We start from the raw sequence: 15,917 nt of genomic DNA, 5'->3' as shown, positions 1-15,917 counted from the left end.
ACTAAAGGTGTCAATACCGCTCTTAGTTTTGTTTTTATTTGCTTTGTTTTATCAAATGACCCTTAAACTTCTTTCTGAGTCAGTTTCTAAATTGTTAGGAAATCCCAGTTTCCCTGGTTAAGTTCCAACTGGTTTACAATTCTGCTTTTTCTTCCCTGGAAATACAGAGTGGGGCTGGAGAGATAGCTCAGAGATTAGAGTATTTGTTGCTCTTGCAAAGAGTTCAGTTTCAATTTCTAACATGTACTTTGAGGAGCTCATACTGCCTGTAACTACAATTCCAAGAAATATAACACCCTCTTCTGTATTCTACTGGCACCTGCATACATATGGTGAACATCCACACTCAGGCACACAGGCACACACACAAAGCAAACAAATAAACCTTGAAGGAAAAAAACAAGAAAAGAAATAGAGTTTGGATCTGAGATCCAGGCCAGCTTGGTCTACAAACTGAGTTCCTGGACACCAAGGGCTACACAGAGAATCTCTGTCTCAAACAAACAAAACAAAAGAAAGAGAGTGGTGGGGAGAGAGTCATAAGGCCCCACCCATCTTTGAGGAACTATTAGCATTTATAGTATTAGGGGATGGGAGCAGATCATTTTCCTTAGTGGTATAGCCATTAAGCCCAAGTTCCAGAGACTAATTTCCCCAACCTTGTTTGTGCAGTGGCTCACACAACAACAAAAACAACAACAACCAAAACAAAGAAACATGAAAATGGAAGACTTGTTGAGAAGAAAGTTCAGTAGGAGTGGAGGACATGAAAAAGAGTAATGAGAAATGTAAATGACCCAAAGACTTTACCTACTTAAGCAAGCATAAAGACCCTATGCATGTAAATGTTAAAGGAGAGAACCTACACCACAAAATTATCTTCTGACTTCTTCTACACATGGGCCATACCCCATTCTAAGCACATCATACACCCAATAAATAATAATAGTTATTATTATTATTATTATCATTATTATTGTTATTATTATTTTAAGGTTTGGAAAATAATTGTTCTGGAAAATATCCAACATTTAAAAATGTAAAACTATGAACAAAATCAAAGCTCTTGCCTGATACATACCTGATTATTTAACAAGAGATTATAGCAATCTGATTTGTGGGCTGACCCAGCCTAGTAAGTATTGCAGCTCTCACTCCTCGAAGAAGCTTTTTTTCTTCATAGAAATCTACAACTAGTCAAAATGCAGAGGACAATTGACCATGAGGTACCCAACCCAAGCTGATAATATATCTGTAGCATAATCCCTACACCTAATGCTCAGAGAACATGGTAGAAGGCAGAGTGGAAAGATTCTAGGAGTCAGAGGACAAGGACATCTGTAGGATAATATCTTCTGGATATAACAGGAAAGCTGCACACATGAACTCTCAGCAATATGGTTGTCTAAACAAGACCTACACAATGACAACAGTAGATAAGGCAAAGCAGACAGGGGAAGAAATCTCACAAGGGCTCCAAACCTAGATGAAGAGCTTAGGCAATTCAATGAGTTGAGATATGGAGAATCAGCCTTCTCCAAGGACATGTCTCTGATAGGTTACCTATTCCAAGTAGTCAACCCTAAACACATACATACCAGCAACACTAAATACAAACAGCAGGTTAAATTTATATGTGTTTATGCTTATGTGTATGCACATAAACTTGCATGTGTGTAACAGTAACAAAGATGAAATGATAAATTTGAGTAGACAGAGGGACGCAAGAGGGATTGGAAGAGGTGCAAAAATAGGTAAATAAATATTCATGTATGACCAAAAAATGAGCAAGGCATGGCAGCAAATAAATCTTTCTTTTAAGATAGGATCTCTCTATTCTATAGCCCTTGTTGTCCTGGAACTCAGTCTGTGGACCAGGTTGGCCTTGAACTCACAGATATCCATCTACCTTTTGTATTTATTAGGCAAGCACTCTAACACTGAGCTACCTACATTCTCCAGTCTAGGATTAGGTTCAATACCCTAGGCAGGTATGATTTTTTAAAAGATCAATAATTAATCAAGCTACTTTAAGCATCAATTGGGGAAAAACTCAACTAGGATTTGTTTACCTCATTGTAATTATTATATATTATCTGGCAAAAGAAACTGAGAAGGGCAAATTAGGAAGCTATTTGAATATGCTAGTCTTAAGAGTAATGTAAAATAGGCCTCCTGCTTCTGGCACAAAACTTAGTTTACAAAAGCAGTCATTTTTACCTGCATGCAAAAACCAAAAGCCAAAGGCAAAAAAAAAAAAAAAAAAAAAAAAAAAAAAAAGAGATAGCATGAAAGTTGCTCTTGTATCTTTGCTTTTAAAAAAAAACCATTCTCCCTGTTCTCTAATTTTATGTAACACTATATACTGTTTCCCTTACTAAAATTTATATTATCAATAAAAACAGTAAGAGAGGTAGAAAACATAATAAATCTTGACTTTCAAATGACAGCAAGAATCAGAAGACTACCTTATCTCCTATCAATTCTGATGTTTTCTTTCCTTTCCAGAGCTCCCTCCATTCAGTGTAGTTCTGAAGAGAGCTTCCACAATGACTATACTGCCACACACAGGAACACATATGGCACAGGACACAAGGCTACTACTTCTGACTCCAGGGCTGTTTTTCAAAACAGTTATGATCACAGCAATCTTTTTTTTTCCAGTATGATTTTTGTCATTTTGTCGCTTTACTCCTAGCTTATAAAGCAACAAGTTAGTTCAAAGGCTGTAGTCATGATGTATTTAGAAATCTTAATATCATACACAATAATGCTACTTTCTCTTTAGTGCTCGTCTATATCTTTCTGAGGATAAAATAATATCTTAAAATAGTCTCTTTTTTGAGGCAGGGTCTAACTTAAAATAATCCTTTTACCCCAGTCTCCCATTTGCTGGATGTACGCTGTGTGCCACCACACCTAGATTGAAGGTAAAGTCGACACACACCTCTACACACACACACACACCTCTACATACACACACACACACACACACACACAGAGCTAGCTACCACTTCTCTACTCTCTTCGCTACTTTTGTTATCTTCTAACAAACTGCAACTTCTGTCAATAATTCTAATGTCACATTCTCTATGAAAGGAGAGAAACCAAATGCTTTGTTTTCTGCTAGAAGTAATCCGTTATTTCAATATATATCCACTAGCACATTATGACATCATTGCCTTCCAGTGTTTGTTCAGACTAAACAAACCTATTCTATTTTGCTCCTTTGCCTTCAACACAAAGCAAATGATCTGTTCAGAAGGCAGGTTGAAGAGTCTGCTAAGAAGCTGGCTCCATTTGCACTGTCCAGGTCCATTTGCACGGTTTGGCAAATGACACTTTTTACTTACTGCAACCGATCTGGAGGGTTAACCTAATCAAAAGAAAAGCTCTGGGCAGGATCAAATCTGAAATGACACAAAGAGAAGGGGGCGGGGCCGGTCGCTAACCCTAAACTACAGACTCCAAGGCTTGCAAGAGATAAACAAAGGAAGCAGAGCGGAGCTTACAAGTGCGTCAGCCTACTTGAGCATTCGTGTGGAAACCCACAGCTCACTATGTGGCGGCGTTCAAGCACTGAGTTTCTCTCAAGATTTCCATTACGGCTAGACACCCAGCAGCTTGGTGGAGACTGACACGGAGCACCAGGCTCGCCCGCCAGCCTTTCTCTAAACCCGAACCCCCGCTGCTCGTCACGCAATTCCCAGAGGCACACCGCGCGGAAGGCCGCGGGGCGCCGAGAAGGCGCGGGCCGGTCCTCACCTGGCAGCCCTTCTTGTGGTGAAAGCCGACCACCACGATGTGCAGGACGGGCCCGCAGGGGGCGCCGTCATTCTCACGCCCAGCCTTCTCCATGGACGCCCGCCGGAGGCCCGCACCGCGACTCCAAACGCCCAGGCCCGGCCGCACGACCCAGAGCGGCGGCCTTCAGATGTCAGCCTGAGCGCCGCATCCGCGCAGCGCCACGAGCTCGGGGGACGCCAACCAGCTCCCTCACCTCCGCGAAGCCCCACCGGGCCTCCACCTCTCTGCTTCATCCGCTTCCGCAGCTTCCGGGCTGTCACCTGACGCTACAGCCGCCTCCGGCAGGGCGGGGCGGTACCCTGAGGCCCGGGTCCTGGCTGGGTCTGAGGCAGCATGGGCGGAGCCTGACCAGGGGGCGGGTCTAAAGGAAAAGGAGGCGGAGAGGGGCGGGGATGTATAACAGGAGGGGCGGGGCCTGCTTGAGAGCAGGCCTGGAGGAGGAGGACGCCAGCTGAAGGCGCGGCCTGCACGACCGGTGGGGCGGGGCGGAGCGGGGTGGGGCGGGGCTGGCGGAGCGGGGCGGGGCAAGGTAGGGCCGACGCTGACCGTCAGAGACCCTGTGCAGTGGTGGAGAGAGAGGCATAGGGGTTGGTTTGGCTGCCTCTTACACCTGCTCCTTTCTCCCTACAATCTTTGTCAAGTCACTTCCTTATAAAATCTATTTTTCCTTCATGAAATATCCATACTCCTCCTTTTACCACTTGTTTATAAATGTATTTTCTTTCCACTCTTTTAAATCTTTCGTGGAATCTCTCAGTCTTGAGTTTTAAATGTTTAACAGAGAGGCATACTTGTGAAGTTTGGTATCGCATGTATTCAACGTTGAAATTAAGTTGCTTGCTTACTCTAAATTTTCTTTACTTCAGCTCTGGAATTTTTTTCATTTAATTTTTGTGTGTACAGTCCCAGATAATAGGCTGCAAGTATGTAATGCCACAACTTGAGGGGCTGAAGTAACAGGATTGCAAGTTTGAAGCCAACCTAGGCTACATAGTGCTCACAAGGTAAAAAAAATCACTACTGCCAAGGTAATGACCCAGCAAAGCTTTATAACTTTCAAATCAGCTTTAATCTGAGCACCCCAGAGGCAGAGGCAGAGACAGGCAGATTTCTGAGTTTGAGACCAGCCTGGTCTACAGAGCAAGTTCCAGGACAGCCAAGGCTACACGGAATCCCTGAGTCGAAAAATGACAATAACAACAGCAACAATAAATAACAACAATAATGATAATCAGAAGGGTCATAGTCCAAAAACCATAGGAACAAGCACACCTGTTCCAGATGGCCTGGTGGTGGTGGAAATAGTGATTGTTGACTTTTCCATTTTAGCTGAGGTCCTACCTCAAGCTTTACTCTTAATCAACTATTTAGAATATGGCTGGAAAAGAACAAAGAGTACAGAGTAGGCAGTGTTTGAACTGTGTCCACCTGGATAAACTCCAATGAAGGACCTGAGACAGGGAGAGGAGACAAAGAAGGCACCTGGTTATTAAAACTGTAAGAAGAGAAATTTTTCACATTTGAGAGAGTGATGGCTATTCCTGGTTGTCAGCTTGACTACATCTGGAATGAACTACAATGCAGAAATGGAGGGCACATCTGTGATCAAGCTTTTGCGGCTAGAAGACACAAGCTTCTGACCTGGATCTTGACATGGAATGACAAACACTTTTGATCCAGATCTTGAGGCATAGTGACCATGAAAAGTTTAGGCCCAGGCAAGGTAGTACACACCTTTAAACCCAACAGACTAAGGCAAGCATATCTCTGAGCTGAATGCCACCCTGGAACAGAGTGAATTCCAAATCCAGGGGTGGTGGTGGTGCACACCTTTAATCTGAGATACACCTTCTGCTGGCTTGCATAAGGACAATGGAGAAAGGAAGGTTTCCTTCTCTACCTGCTTGCACTTAATAGTACATCAACAGGAAACTACTTCCTCACGATTCCAGCCTATACAGAAGACCAGCTGAAACACCTAGCCTCTTGGGACTGATCAACTACCAGATTCTTAGACTTCCCACTCACAGCTGTGCATTGTTAGGTTAGTTGGACTGCAGACTGTAAGTCAGTCCAATAATTTCTCTTAATATGTAGAGACATTCCATAAATTTTGTGATTCTAGAGAACCCTGACTAATATAGAGAGTTTAAGGTCAGTCTAAGCAAACATAATCCTTTTCAGACCTGCAAAAATATATAGATTATATACAAGAGTTTAGAAGCAACTTAAGCCTTGAATCATAATATCCTCATCAATAAAGACTTACATGTACCTACCAAAAGATTATTCCAGTGCTGTGACTAAAATATACGTATATATAGTTTCAGTGCATCTTCTGGGATTTATTGTATTTGGCACAAAATAGGTTTATTATTCCTAACATTTTCAAATCCTTTACTGAATGTGCTACTGTTTCAAAAGTAATTGTTTAAATGCTTCAAAAACTACTCAACATTTTTAGTATGTTAACACCATATCTTTTTTTTATATGATAGAATTCTTGGTAGTGATTATGGCTTCATGAAAATTATATGATCGATTTCCAGTATACATAGCACTTTAACATTTTTCACATTATCCTTTTATGTTAACTACTTGACTTTTTACTATTTTCTTGATGTACCCTGTGTTAATATTTTGCACAGTTGGCATAGCTAAAATTAAGTTTGACTTTATACTTTTCCTTGAAATGTGTGACTAGACTGTCTTCAGTAAATATCGATATTTAAGCCACTGTTCAGGAAACATAGCTATGCCTTTAGAGGTATGTATTATTTTGGATCCTAGAGCCATCATGTGAGATTAAATCATCTCTATTAAGCTTAAATGTTTTAAAAAATGTATCATTTAAAGTCATGCTCTATTTACTTTCTATTGGAAACTAAGGGAGACCTAAGGGAGAATTTATTGCAGTGTCGGGGTTAAGAAGACACAATGCACAAAAGAAGGGAGAGACACAGAAGACTTCATGATCCTTGAACTGGTTCATTTAATAGCACCTCCCTTATATTAATTTTTGTGTGTATATGTGCATGTTTATGTTGTGTATGTGTATATGTGCATGTTTATGTTTGTGTATGTGTGCATGTTTATGTTCGTGTATGCGCGTGGAGGCCAGAGGTCAATGTTAGATACCTTTCTTCAGCTGGGCAGTGGTGGCGCCCACCTTTAATCTTGGGAGGCAGAGGCAGGTGGATTTCTGAGTTTGAGGCCAGCCTGGTCTACAGAGTGAGTTCCAGGACAGTCAAAGTTACACAGAGAAACCCTGTCTCGAAAAACAAAAACAAGAGAAAAGAAAAGATACCTTTCTTCGATTGCTTCTCTACTTTATTTAATTATCGACAGGGTCTTTCACTGATCCTGGAGATCACTGATTTGGCTAGATTAGAAGACCAGCAAGCCTTAGGAATCCTCCTGTCTCTGTCTTCCCAACACTGGGACTGTAGACATGTCATTATTCCCAACTTTTTTTTTAAAAAGATTTATTTATTTTACATATATGAGTACACCATTGCTCTCTTCAAACACACCAAAAGAGGGCATCAGATCCCTTTACAGATGGTTGTGAGCCACCACGTGGTTGCTGGAAATTGAACTCAGGACCTCTGCAAGAGCAGTTGGTACTCTTAATTGCTGAGCCATCTCTCCAGCCCCCGACCCTACAACTTTGTTTTTTAACATAGGTGCTAGGTAATGAGCTCAGGTCTTTCTTCTTGGGTGACAGACACTTTACCAACTAAGCCATTTTTCCCAGAATCTGCATTAATTTTTAAGTGAATTGCTTCACTGTAGAATACATTCATTAACAGGATATTATTCACAAGGATAAATGTCTTACTGAAAAAAATTCTCTTATTTTTCAAAGTATTGGGGAGGGGATCCCAAGACTGGGAAGAAATACTAGTTTGATATAACCAAGTTCAAGTATGTTTCTATACCTTGTCTTGAAAGGAAAGTCTGGTTGTGTTCATAAATGACAGTTAACTTCAGGGGAAATTTAAAATGCTTTTCTAAATATGTAACATCGTGAAAAGCTTTTTCTAGATATGTATACTTTATAATGATTCATAAATTCCATTTATACTTGGTCTGTAAGGAAGCACCAAAGGAGGCAGGTACACTTTGAGACAAGAAGCTCTGGCATACTTTCCAACTCAGTGAAATTGTAGCTGGAATTGGCTGGTTGTTTCTGGCTGGTTTTTGCCTCAGGAAAGAACGTGGTGGAATAGAACTGCTCCCATCTAGAAATCTTGTTCATTCTATTGTGTAAATACTAAGTTTGTTTTTTAGAGTATAAAAATATTTTATTCATTTTTGTGGCATTAAAAATCGCTACTGCTGCTGAGTCCAGTGGTACAGACCTTTAAGTCCAGCTACTTGGAAGACTGAGGCAGGAGCGGAGAAATTTCAAGGACTGCCTGTGCTGCAGAGTGATTTCGAGGACAGCCTGAGAAGCTTAGTGACAGCCTTCTCAAAAAAACAAACAACACAAAACAAAATGAAAACAATGCAAGACTTTCCTGGTGTGCATCACGTCCCTGGTTTCAGTCCCAGAACTGCAAAATAAATAAATAAATAAGTAAATAAAAGTTGCTAGCATTCATATTCATTAATGGGAGACTTAAAGCATTGACTGTATTGTTCTTTTTCTGATGAAAATAAAGCAGGAATACAGATAGAAAAGAAAAACCAGAAAAGATGGGGACTTCATAAGCAAAAACCTTACAAAGATGGTAATCGCAAATACGATCTTTTTAATTAATTAATTAATTAATTAGTTAGTTATGTATACGGGTGTTTTGTTTGCATGTATGTCTGTCTTTGTGACTTTTCTGTTGATGTGAAGAGACACCATGACCAAGGTCAACACGTAATCATTAATTGAGTGTGCCAATGGGCATAAATGAGATATAAGAAATTCAAAGAGCATTGATTAGACTGGATAGTATATCTGGGAATGTGGTAGTTTTAGTGTGTCGAGGCAGATAAATTGTTGCTTTAATATGGTTTATGGTTATAAAATAACTTTTTTTTGGCCTGTTGGAGTGCCTACATGGGAATGGGAGTGCAGCGTGTAGTAGCTGGTTTACTTCTTCTACCTTGTGAGCTCCAGTGGTTGAACTCAGCTTGGCAACATTCATCTTTACCATCTGAACCATCTCACCAGCTGCCTCCAATAACATACATTTGCAAGCAATTAATAATGCCACCTGTATGCTGCTTCTACCCTAAGCCAAATATAATGTTCGTATTAGGAAACAAAGATCAATAAATAACAGTATATCACATAGAATACAGTTTGTTGGGTACTAGACCTTGCCCTAACCTATTTTCATAGGTTATTTTATTTAATCATTAAAATAATATTTTAAGTGGGTGAGAGAGATAGTTCAGTGGTTAAGAGCATTGACTCCTCTTCTAGACAACCTGGGTTTGATTCCCAACATCTGCATGGGATTCATAAGTGGAACCTAAGTCCCAGTTATGAATATGCGCCTGGTGCCCTCTCTGGCCTCCATGGACACCAGGCACATATGTAGTACACGGACAATAGGCTGGTTTGAATAAGAATAAACTCCATAGACTCATATATTTGAATGCTTAATTACCAGGATTTGGAACTGTTTGAAAGAGTAGAAGGATTAGTAGGTGTGGCCTTAGAGGAAGTATATCACTGGGGGTGGGGAGTGGGGGGCTTTGAGGCTTTCAAAAGCCATGCCAGGGCCAATCTTTTTCTCTTGGCCTGTGGATCAGGATGTAGGTCTCAGCTACTGCTCCAGAGCCATGGATACTGCCATACACCCCGCCCCCCAGAATGAAAATGAACTTAAAGTTCTGCAACTTCAAGCAAGTTCCCAATTAATGTCTAAGTGTTGCCTTGCTCATGGTGTCTCTTCACAGCAACAGAAAAGTCACAAAGACAGACATACATGCAAATGAAACACCCATATACATAATTAGTTAATTAAATAGATAAAAATATTGTATTTGCCATTGCTAACAGTGCTTCTAGTGGATAAACTAAGATTTAAAACGCTTAAATAATGTACCCATAAGAAAAAAATAACTAACTATGTTATAATAAATAACATATAATAAATAACTATGTTAGGGCTAGTGAGATGGCTCTAGGTGAAGCTGGTTCTGCCAAGCTTGTTGGACAGAGTTTGAGCCCCAGAATGCACATGATAGAAGGAAAGAACACAGTCCTTCAAATTGTCTTCTGTCACACACATGCATGAGCACTCATATGGTGCACACAATTAAATGTAATTTTAAAAACATTTTAGAAAGCTTTTAAAAACTGTGAAGTTTGGATTTGAATAAAAGTCCCTAAATTATACTATGTCCCAATGTTCTTAGTCTTGAGGAACTCAGCTTTTCAAAGGGTAGGTAGCTTTGTTGAATAATTATATTAAAAAAAACACATTCAAATAACCATGACAGCTATTGACAATGCTGCCAGTCAGCAACAGACTCCAACAAGACTACACAAGTCATGATAGGTCATCATCTCTGATCAGGGTCTTGAAAAATGAAACATCTTTACCAGGACATTGAGGTGAATCATAAAGTTAAATAGGAAAAAAATACAGTGGAGACTGGGGTTATTCAGAAAATACATTTGAAAAGGCGAGTGTTTTATGCTAAATGTGGGAGAAATGGGTATGGTTTAAAGGCAAGATCAACAAGAGAAGCTTGGAAGTGACATATACCCACTGCACACAATATTTTCCTTTCTCAGAATGCTACTTTTGCCCTGTCTCTGCTTGTCCATCCTTAATCACTGTGTGAGACTAGACTCCAACAGCTCCTCTGTTCTTCAAGCTGTTACGTGTGGAGGGTGGACAGTGTTTTAACTTGTTTTATGCACAAGGAACTTAATCCTGATTCTTGCCTGAAAGGATGGCTGTGAAGTGTGTTTGCAGTTGCCTCGGGGCCGAGTAGAACCATGACTTATGGACTGGGAGTGGAGGGAAAGCTTCCACTGGCACGGAATTGAGAATGGAGCTGAGTTTTCTCGGATACTTGGAGGCATTGCTTTCTATATTAAATTCCATAGTGCTGTGCACATGAAATGTATTAATTGTCCTTCCCACTCACTTGGTTGACGACTTTTCTGAACGTTGTTTTATATATCCAGCAAGCTGCTAGTCAAACAGTGTCTGATGGATATGTTTGTTCAATGAAGGAATGAAGGGTGCTTACCCAACGCTGTAAGAATGAATGCTGCCCATTCACAATGATCTCTTATAACTAGACTGGTTTTAAGTCTGTCACATGAGATGGACAAAGGCAAAGAATTTATCTGATTTAATATCAACAAAACAAACAAACAAACAAACAAAAACACTAGGGTCCAGACTCAGGGTCTCATGAACACCAGGAAAGCACCCTGTGGCGAAGTTACCGGCTAGCCCTTGTTAGCCTAATTTCTTATTTTGTGTCAGAGTCTAAGATGGCCATGTTGGCAACTGATGTCTCCTTCTGTCTCTCAAGTGCTGGGTTTACCGGCTACTCCACATTAAAAGCGAGCTTTTCAATCTTTTCCAAAGCAGAAGTGTGATAGCAAGGTTTCCAAACATGATGGGAGTCAACATCCAGAGTGGCATCTTACGGTTGCCTGTCAATCGAAAACTGATAATGACTTTAACGCCTGTAATAAACTAGACTCCTAGAAACGGCAAGAAGAAATTAAATAAGTAGTAAAAAAATTTTTAAAAGCTTGTGAAAAATAATGCTGCTTATAGATTTTCAGTCCTCTGGCCTTAAAAGTACCAGATTCCTTAAGAAAATGAATAGTTTGTTGGGGAATATGCAGAAGGAGTTTATGGTGGGAAATATACATTCCTACAATGATTTTATTGCTCTGAAGAAAGATGCCGGCTTGAGATGTAACCTTCTAGAGGAAAATGAGCAGATTCGGAGATCTCGTATGTTGTGATCTTCCGGAGGCAAACTATCTCTGAAGTTTAGAAAAATTTCGGGGTACCATAGGTGCCTGTCAGGTTGATGGCAGGGATAGAGGTCCGAACCTCTCTGCCGAATCTCTCGGCGATCCTTTTGGATTCGCCCGATCGCAAGATCGGCCTCTGATTAGTCTCGTCTGAACCAGCTGTGGAAAAGGGCGGAAGCGCGCTATTTTAAAGTCTGCGCCGGTGTCCTTATGCCACTTCCGGCGTGGCCATGGCGGCTAATGCAACCACGAACCCGTCCCAACTCCTGCCACTAGGTAAAAAAGTCTAGCTTTGGGGAGCGGGCGGGTTGCTGCAGTCCAGGCTCGGGGGCGAGACTGGTCCCCCGCCCCTCCGGGCCCAGCTGTCCCGCCTTTGGCGTCGCTGGGAAGGCAGACAGACCATTTTGCCTGTCGGTGGTCGGCGGAGGTCCCACTTAGTGAAGGGTATGCTCGGCCTTCTTTTTGAGCTCGCCAGAAAGATGTCATGGGTAGCAGTCCCAGTTCTCAGCTTGGCCTTTTCGGTCTCCAGATCAGGTAGACCCTGTGTTGTATCTGTTTGGGTAAGGAGTGCGCCATGGCACATAATGAACACAAGTCCGGAAACTAGCCCCGTCATTCGTTAATTCAGTAAGGTTCCCGCGCAGTTCCAGAGAACTGTTGAATAATGAACTTAAATTACAGCCATTGCTTTCAAGATAGCTCACCGGCACACATCGTGCTGAGCAATTCTAGGATGCTGGGATGCACAGGTTGGCTCGGAGCACAGAGGGTAAAGGTTAAGTGAGTGAAGTAGTGACCGGAAAACTGGTGTCTATCATAATGCTTCTCCCCTGTAATGTTTTGGGGCTGGTCAACTTAGTGAATGTGGCTGTGATTGGAAGTTTTTGCAATGTTAGATTTTGTTTATCGGTACAAACACTGATGAAGAAAAACAGTCATGGTCTCCATCCACCTCATGGTGTGTGTTTCATATATTAATCAAATACATCTAAATAAACTCTAATAAAAATCACAGCCCTATTAATTGCAAATAAAAAGTTGAGTGAAAGTTAAGGCACACATTTGTGCTAATGATTAAACAAGTTTGTATAAGAGGTAAAATTATTGAATGGCTCCAAAGACATACATAGCAGAGGATAGCCTTGTCTGACATCAGTGGGAGGGGAGGCCTTTGGTTCCGAGGAGTTTGATGCTCCAGCATAGGGAGGATGCTGGAGTGGAGGGGCAGGAGTGGGTGGGTGGTGGAGCACCCTTATAGAGGCAATTGGAGGGGGGAGAAGGCGGATGTGGGAGGGGAGTTGTGGAGGGGTAACCAGGAAGGGGGAGATCATTTGAGATGTTAACAAATGGAATGATTAATAAAAAGAAATAAAAAGTAAAAAAAATTATTGAATGTTTTTGCTTATCTTTAGTGATGAGAAAATAATAAGTAGGCCTTCAAATGTTGGTTGATTTAATAAGTGGGTAAAACTACCCTTTTCCTTCCACAGAGCTTGTGGACAAGTGTATAGGATCAAGAATTCACATTGTGATGAAGAGTGATAAAGAAATTGTTGGTACACTTCTAGGATTTGATGACTTTGTCAGTATCCTTTTTAAAAGTGGTGATGGTGAAGGTTTTAAAAGATGTATTAATATAAGTAAGAACTATAGTCAGCTGATGTATTTCTGGTTACTACATTAAGAATAATTTTGTTTTCCAGGAACTTGGTAGCATTTTAAGATGGGTGTTTGCTGAGAGACAATAAGGTTCTTGCCAAGAACAAACCTTTTGAATTTGCACTACCATAGTGTTGAACATATTTGAAACCAAACAAAGACATACACCAAAATAAATTAAACCTTGTTTATTTTCTTAACGTCAAATTTCAGATATGGTGTTGGAAGATGTTACAGAATTGTGAGTAGTATTAAAAATTAAGGAATTGGGGAGGAAATCTTTTAATTAAAGATGATGCCTTGGTTACTTTTCTGTTACTGTGAAGAGACAGCATGTCAGAAGCATCTTATAAAAGATGGGGACTTGCTTACAGTTTCAGATGGTTTGAGTCCATGACTGTCCTGGTGGGGATTGTGGCAGCCGGCAGGAAGGTGTGGAGCTGGAGTAGTTGCTAAGAGCTTATATGCTCAGAAAATAGCCAGGAGAACGAGAGAGAGAGAGAGAGAGAGAGAGAGAGAGAGAGAGAGAGAGAGAGAAAGAGAGAGAGAGAGAAAGAGAGAGAGAGAGGGGGGGGAGGAGGCGGGGGAGGGCGCTTGGGCACACATTCAAGCGAGCATTAACTGGATAGAATTGAGGCTTTTGAAACCTCAAAGCTTACAGGGTGACACACCTCCTTCAAAAGAGGCCACACCTCCTAATCATTTTCGGTCTACCAATGAGCACCAAGAGGAGGCCATTCTTCTTTAAACCTGCCTAGCAGTATGATTGTTAAAAAAAATTACTTGTTGGAAAGTATTTTAATACTGATGAGCTAAAAGTCTACAACGATTAATAAGCAAACTCATCTTAAGCACCAAAGCTCTTTCAACAGCTGCCTTGGGGCACAGATCACCAGTAAACTTTATTTACTGGTGTTTGTGAGGTCCAGTTAAAAGATTATTATCTTCATATTATTCCTGAAATTGTAAGACATTAATTTGAACAGTTTTATGGTGAATTATATCTATATAAATATTATCCAGTTGGCAGTTTGTATTTTTGAAACTTACCATAATTATATACGTTCACATTAATTCATATATAAGAATAACAGCTTTGGTACTAGGGATGGAACCCAGGGCCTTGTGTATTGCTCTGCCTTCAAGCTATTCTCCTTACCCCAGTAATAATTTTTCGGGAGGGAAAGTGTTTCCAAAGTACTGCCTTTGATTACTTGTTTATCCTGACCCCCTTTTAACCTATTTTTTTTTTTTTTTTTTTTTTTTTTTTAGTGAAATTACACCAGAAGGAAGGAGAATTACAAAATTAGATCAAATTCTACTAAATGGAAATAATATAACAATGGTAAGACATTAAAACTTTTCTTTTGAAATTATTTTACTTTTGTAGTGTAGGGATTATGGAAGTGACTTAAACTTATACTTAATTGACAGTATTCAGGGCACTGAGGTAGATGCACTGAGGATGGGAAGGGAGCCTTGGTGATCTGTGCCCCAAGGCAGCTATTGAAAGAGCATTGGTCCTTAAGATTAGTTTGCTTATTAGTCTTTGTAGACATTTAGCTCATCAGGGATCATCAATAACGCGAGCTAGTTGTTATCAGCTAGTGATGTAGGGATTACTAACAGATACCGACCCCTTGGAGAAGATGGGATGTGAGGTGGGAGAGAGACAGAGCTGGCCTTGGCCCATGAGGAACACACACTCGGGGTTTTTCGGTGGTATGGCAGTGTTATTAATAAACTCTTTTTCTCCACTGCAGCTGGTTCCTGGAGGAGAAGGGCCTGAAGTATGAATGGATTTCCTTGCCTTACACTAGATTCTGGCTTTTTTTCCCCAAACCTTTAACGTTTAGATTCCATAAAGTGAAGTTTCCGTTAAAGGGAAACTCTTTGAAAATATGCATTCATTTTTCTAAGCTAATCATGGTTATTTTGGGAAAGGAAGAGTTTTGTTTTGTCTTGTTTTTTTAAAGACTAAAAAAAATAAAGATGTTTTTGGTTAACTGTGATTTTATTTATTATGTTGAAATAGCTAGTGGAACAAATATAGTTATTTTGATACTTGGTTTCATAATGACTTCTGTTTATTTTCTCCTTCATTTATATTAATTTGATTGGGGCAGGGGTAATTTTCCTCAGGCTTGAGGGTAGGGTGGAGCAGAAGAGATTATTATCTTCATATGTAATGTGATTATCTTCATATGTGTGGCTAATGTGATGTCCTCCAATAGCTGTTCTTCCTGGCCTGTTTGCTACAAGTGAGCTTAGTTCCTGTTTTTTCAAAGGGATTTTTTTTTTTTAACTCTTTTTAATTTTTTTTTATTGGTTTTTCGAGACAGGGTTTCTCTGTATAGCCCTAGCTGTCTTGGAACTCACTCTGTAGACCAGGCTGGCCTCGAACTCAGAAATTCACCTGCCTCTGCTTCCCAAGTGCTGGGATTAAAGGCGTGCACCACCTCTGCCCGGCGTTTATTTTTATTTTATGTGT

At 40.5% G+C, this 15,917-nt stretch overlaps 2 protein-coding genes across 3 annotated transcripts in view; one reads left to right on the top strand and one right to left on the bottom strand.

The window, feature by feature from the left end:
• The window catches only part of Avl9 (AVL9 cell migration associated), a 47,026-nt gene extending 42,909 nt beyond the window's left edge, over nucleotides 1–4,117 (bottom strand). For both annotated transcript variants that reach the window (XM_052173787.1, XM_052173788.1), the window contains exon 1: nucleotides 3,766–4,117. In XM_052173787.1, the coding sequence (XP_052029747.1) occupies nucleotides 3,766–3,858 (93 nt within the window). In that variant the 5' untranslated portion in view covers nucleotides 3,859–4,117. The remainder of the gene's footprint in view (nucleotides 1–3,765) is intronic.
• Nucleotides 4,118–11,943: 7,826 nt separating this feature from the next.
• Lsm5 (LSM5 homolog, U6 small nuclear RNA and mRNA degradation associated) lies at nucleotides 11,944–15,432 on the top strand. Its single transcript, XM_052173785.1, has 5 exons — nucleotides 11,944–12,043; nucleotides 13,258–13,353; nucleotides 13,640–13,667; nucleotides 14,699–14,771; nucleotides 15,190–15,432. The coding sequence occupies exons 1-5, from the start codon at nucleotides 11,998–12,000 to the stop codon at nucleotides 15,220–15,222; spliced, it is 276 nt and encodes a 91-aa protein (XP_052029745.1). The 5' UTR covers nucleotides 11,944–11,997; the 3' UTR covers nucleotides 15,223–15,432.
• Nucleotides 15,433–15,917: the final 485 nt, after the last annotated feature.

Source organism: Apodemus sylvaticus, chromosome 2, assembly GCF_947179515.1.
Source record: "Apodemus sylvaticus chromosome 2, mApoSyl1.1, whole genome shotgun sequence".
Taxonomy (NCBI): Eukaryota; Metazoa; Chordata; class Mammalia; order Rodentia; family Muridae; genus Apodemus; species Apodemus sylvaticus.
This window is presented reverse-complemented; position numbering and strand designations above follow the sequence as displayed.

What these genes read in the sequence shown, in the direction of transcription:
- Lsm5 (XM_052173785.1), top strand. Translation starts at nt 11,998, where the DNA reads ATGGCGGCTAATGCAACCACGAACCCGTCCCAACTCCTGCCACTAG. An exon ending in GTCCCAACTCCTGCCACTAG is followed by an intron (nt 12,044 to 13,257) that starts GTAAAAAAGTCT and finishes TTCCTTCCACAG; the next exon opens with AGCTTGTGGACAAGTGTATA. An exon ending in ATGGAAATAATATAACAATG is followed by an intron (nt 14,772 to 15,189) that starts GTAAGACATTAA and finishes TCTCCACTGCAG; the next exon opens with CTGGTTCCTGGAGGAGAAGG.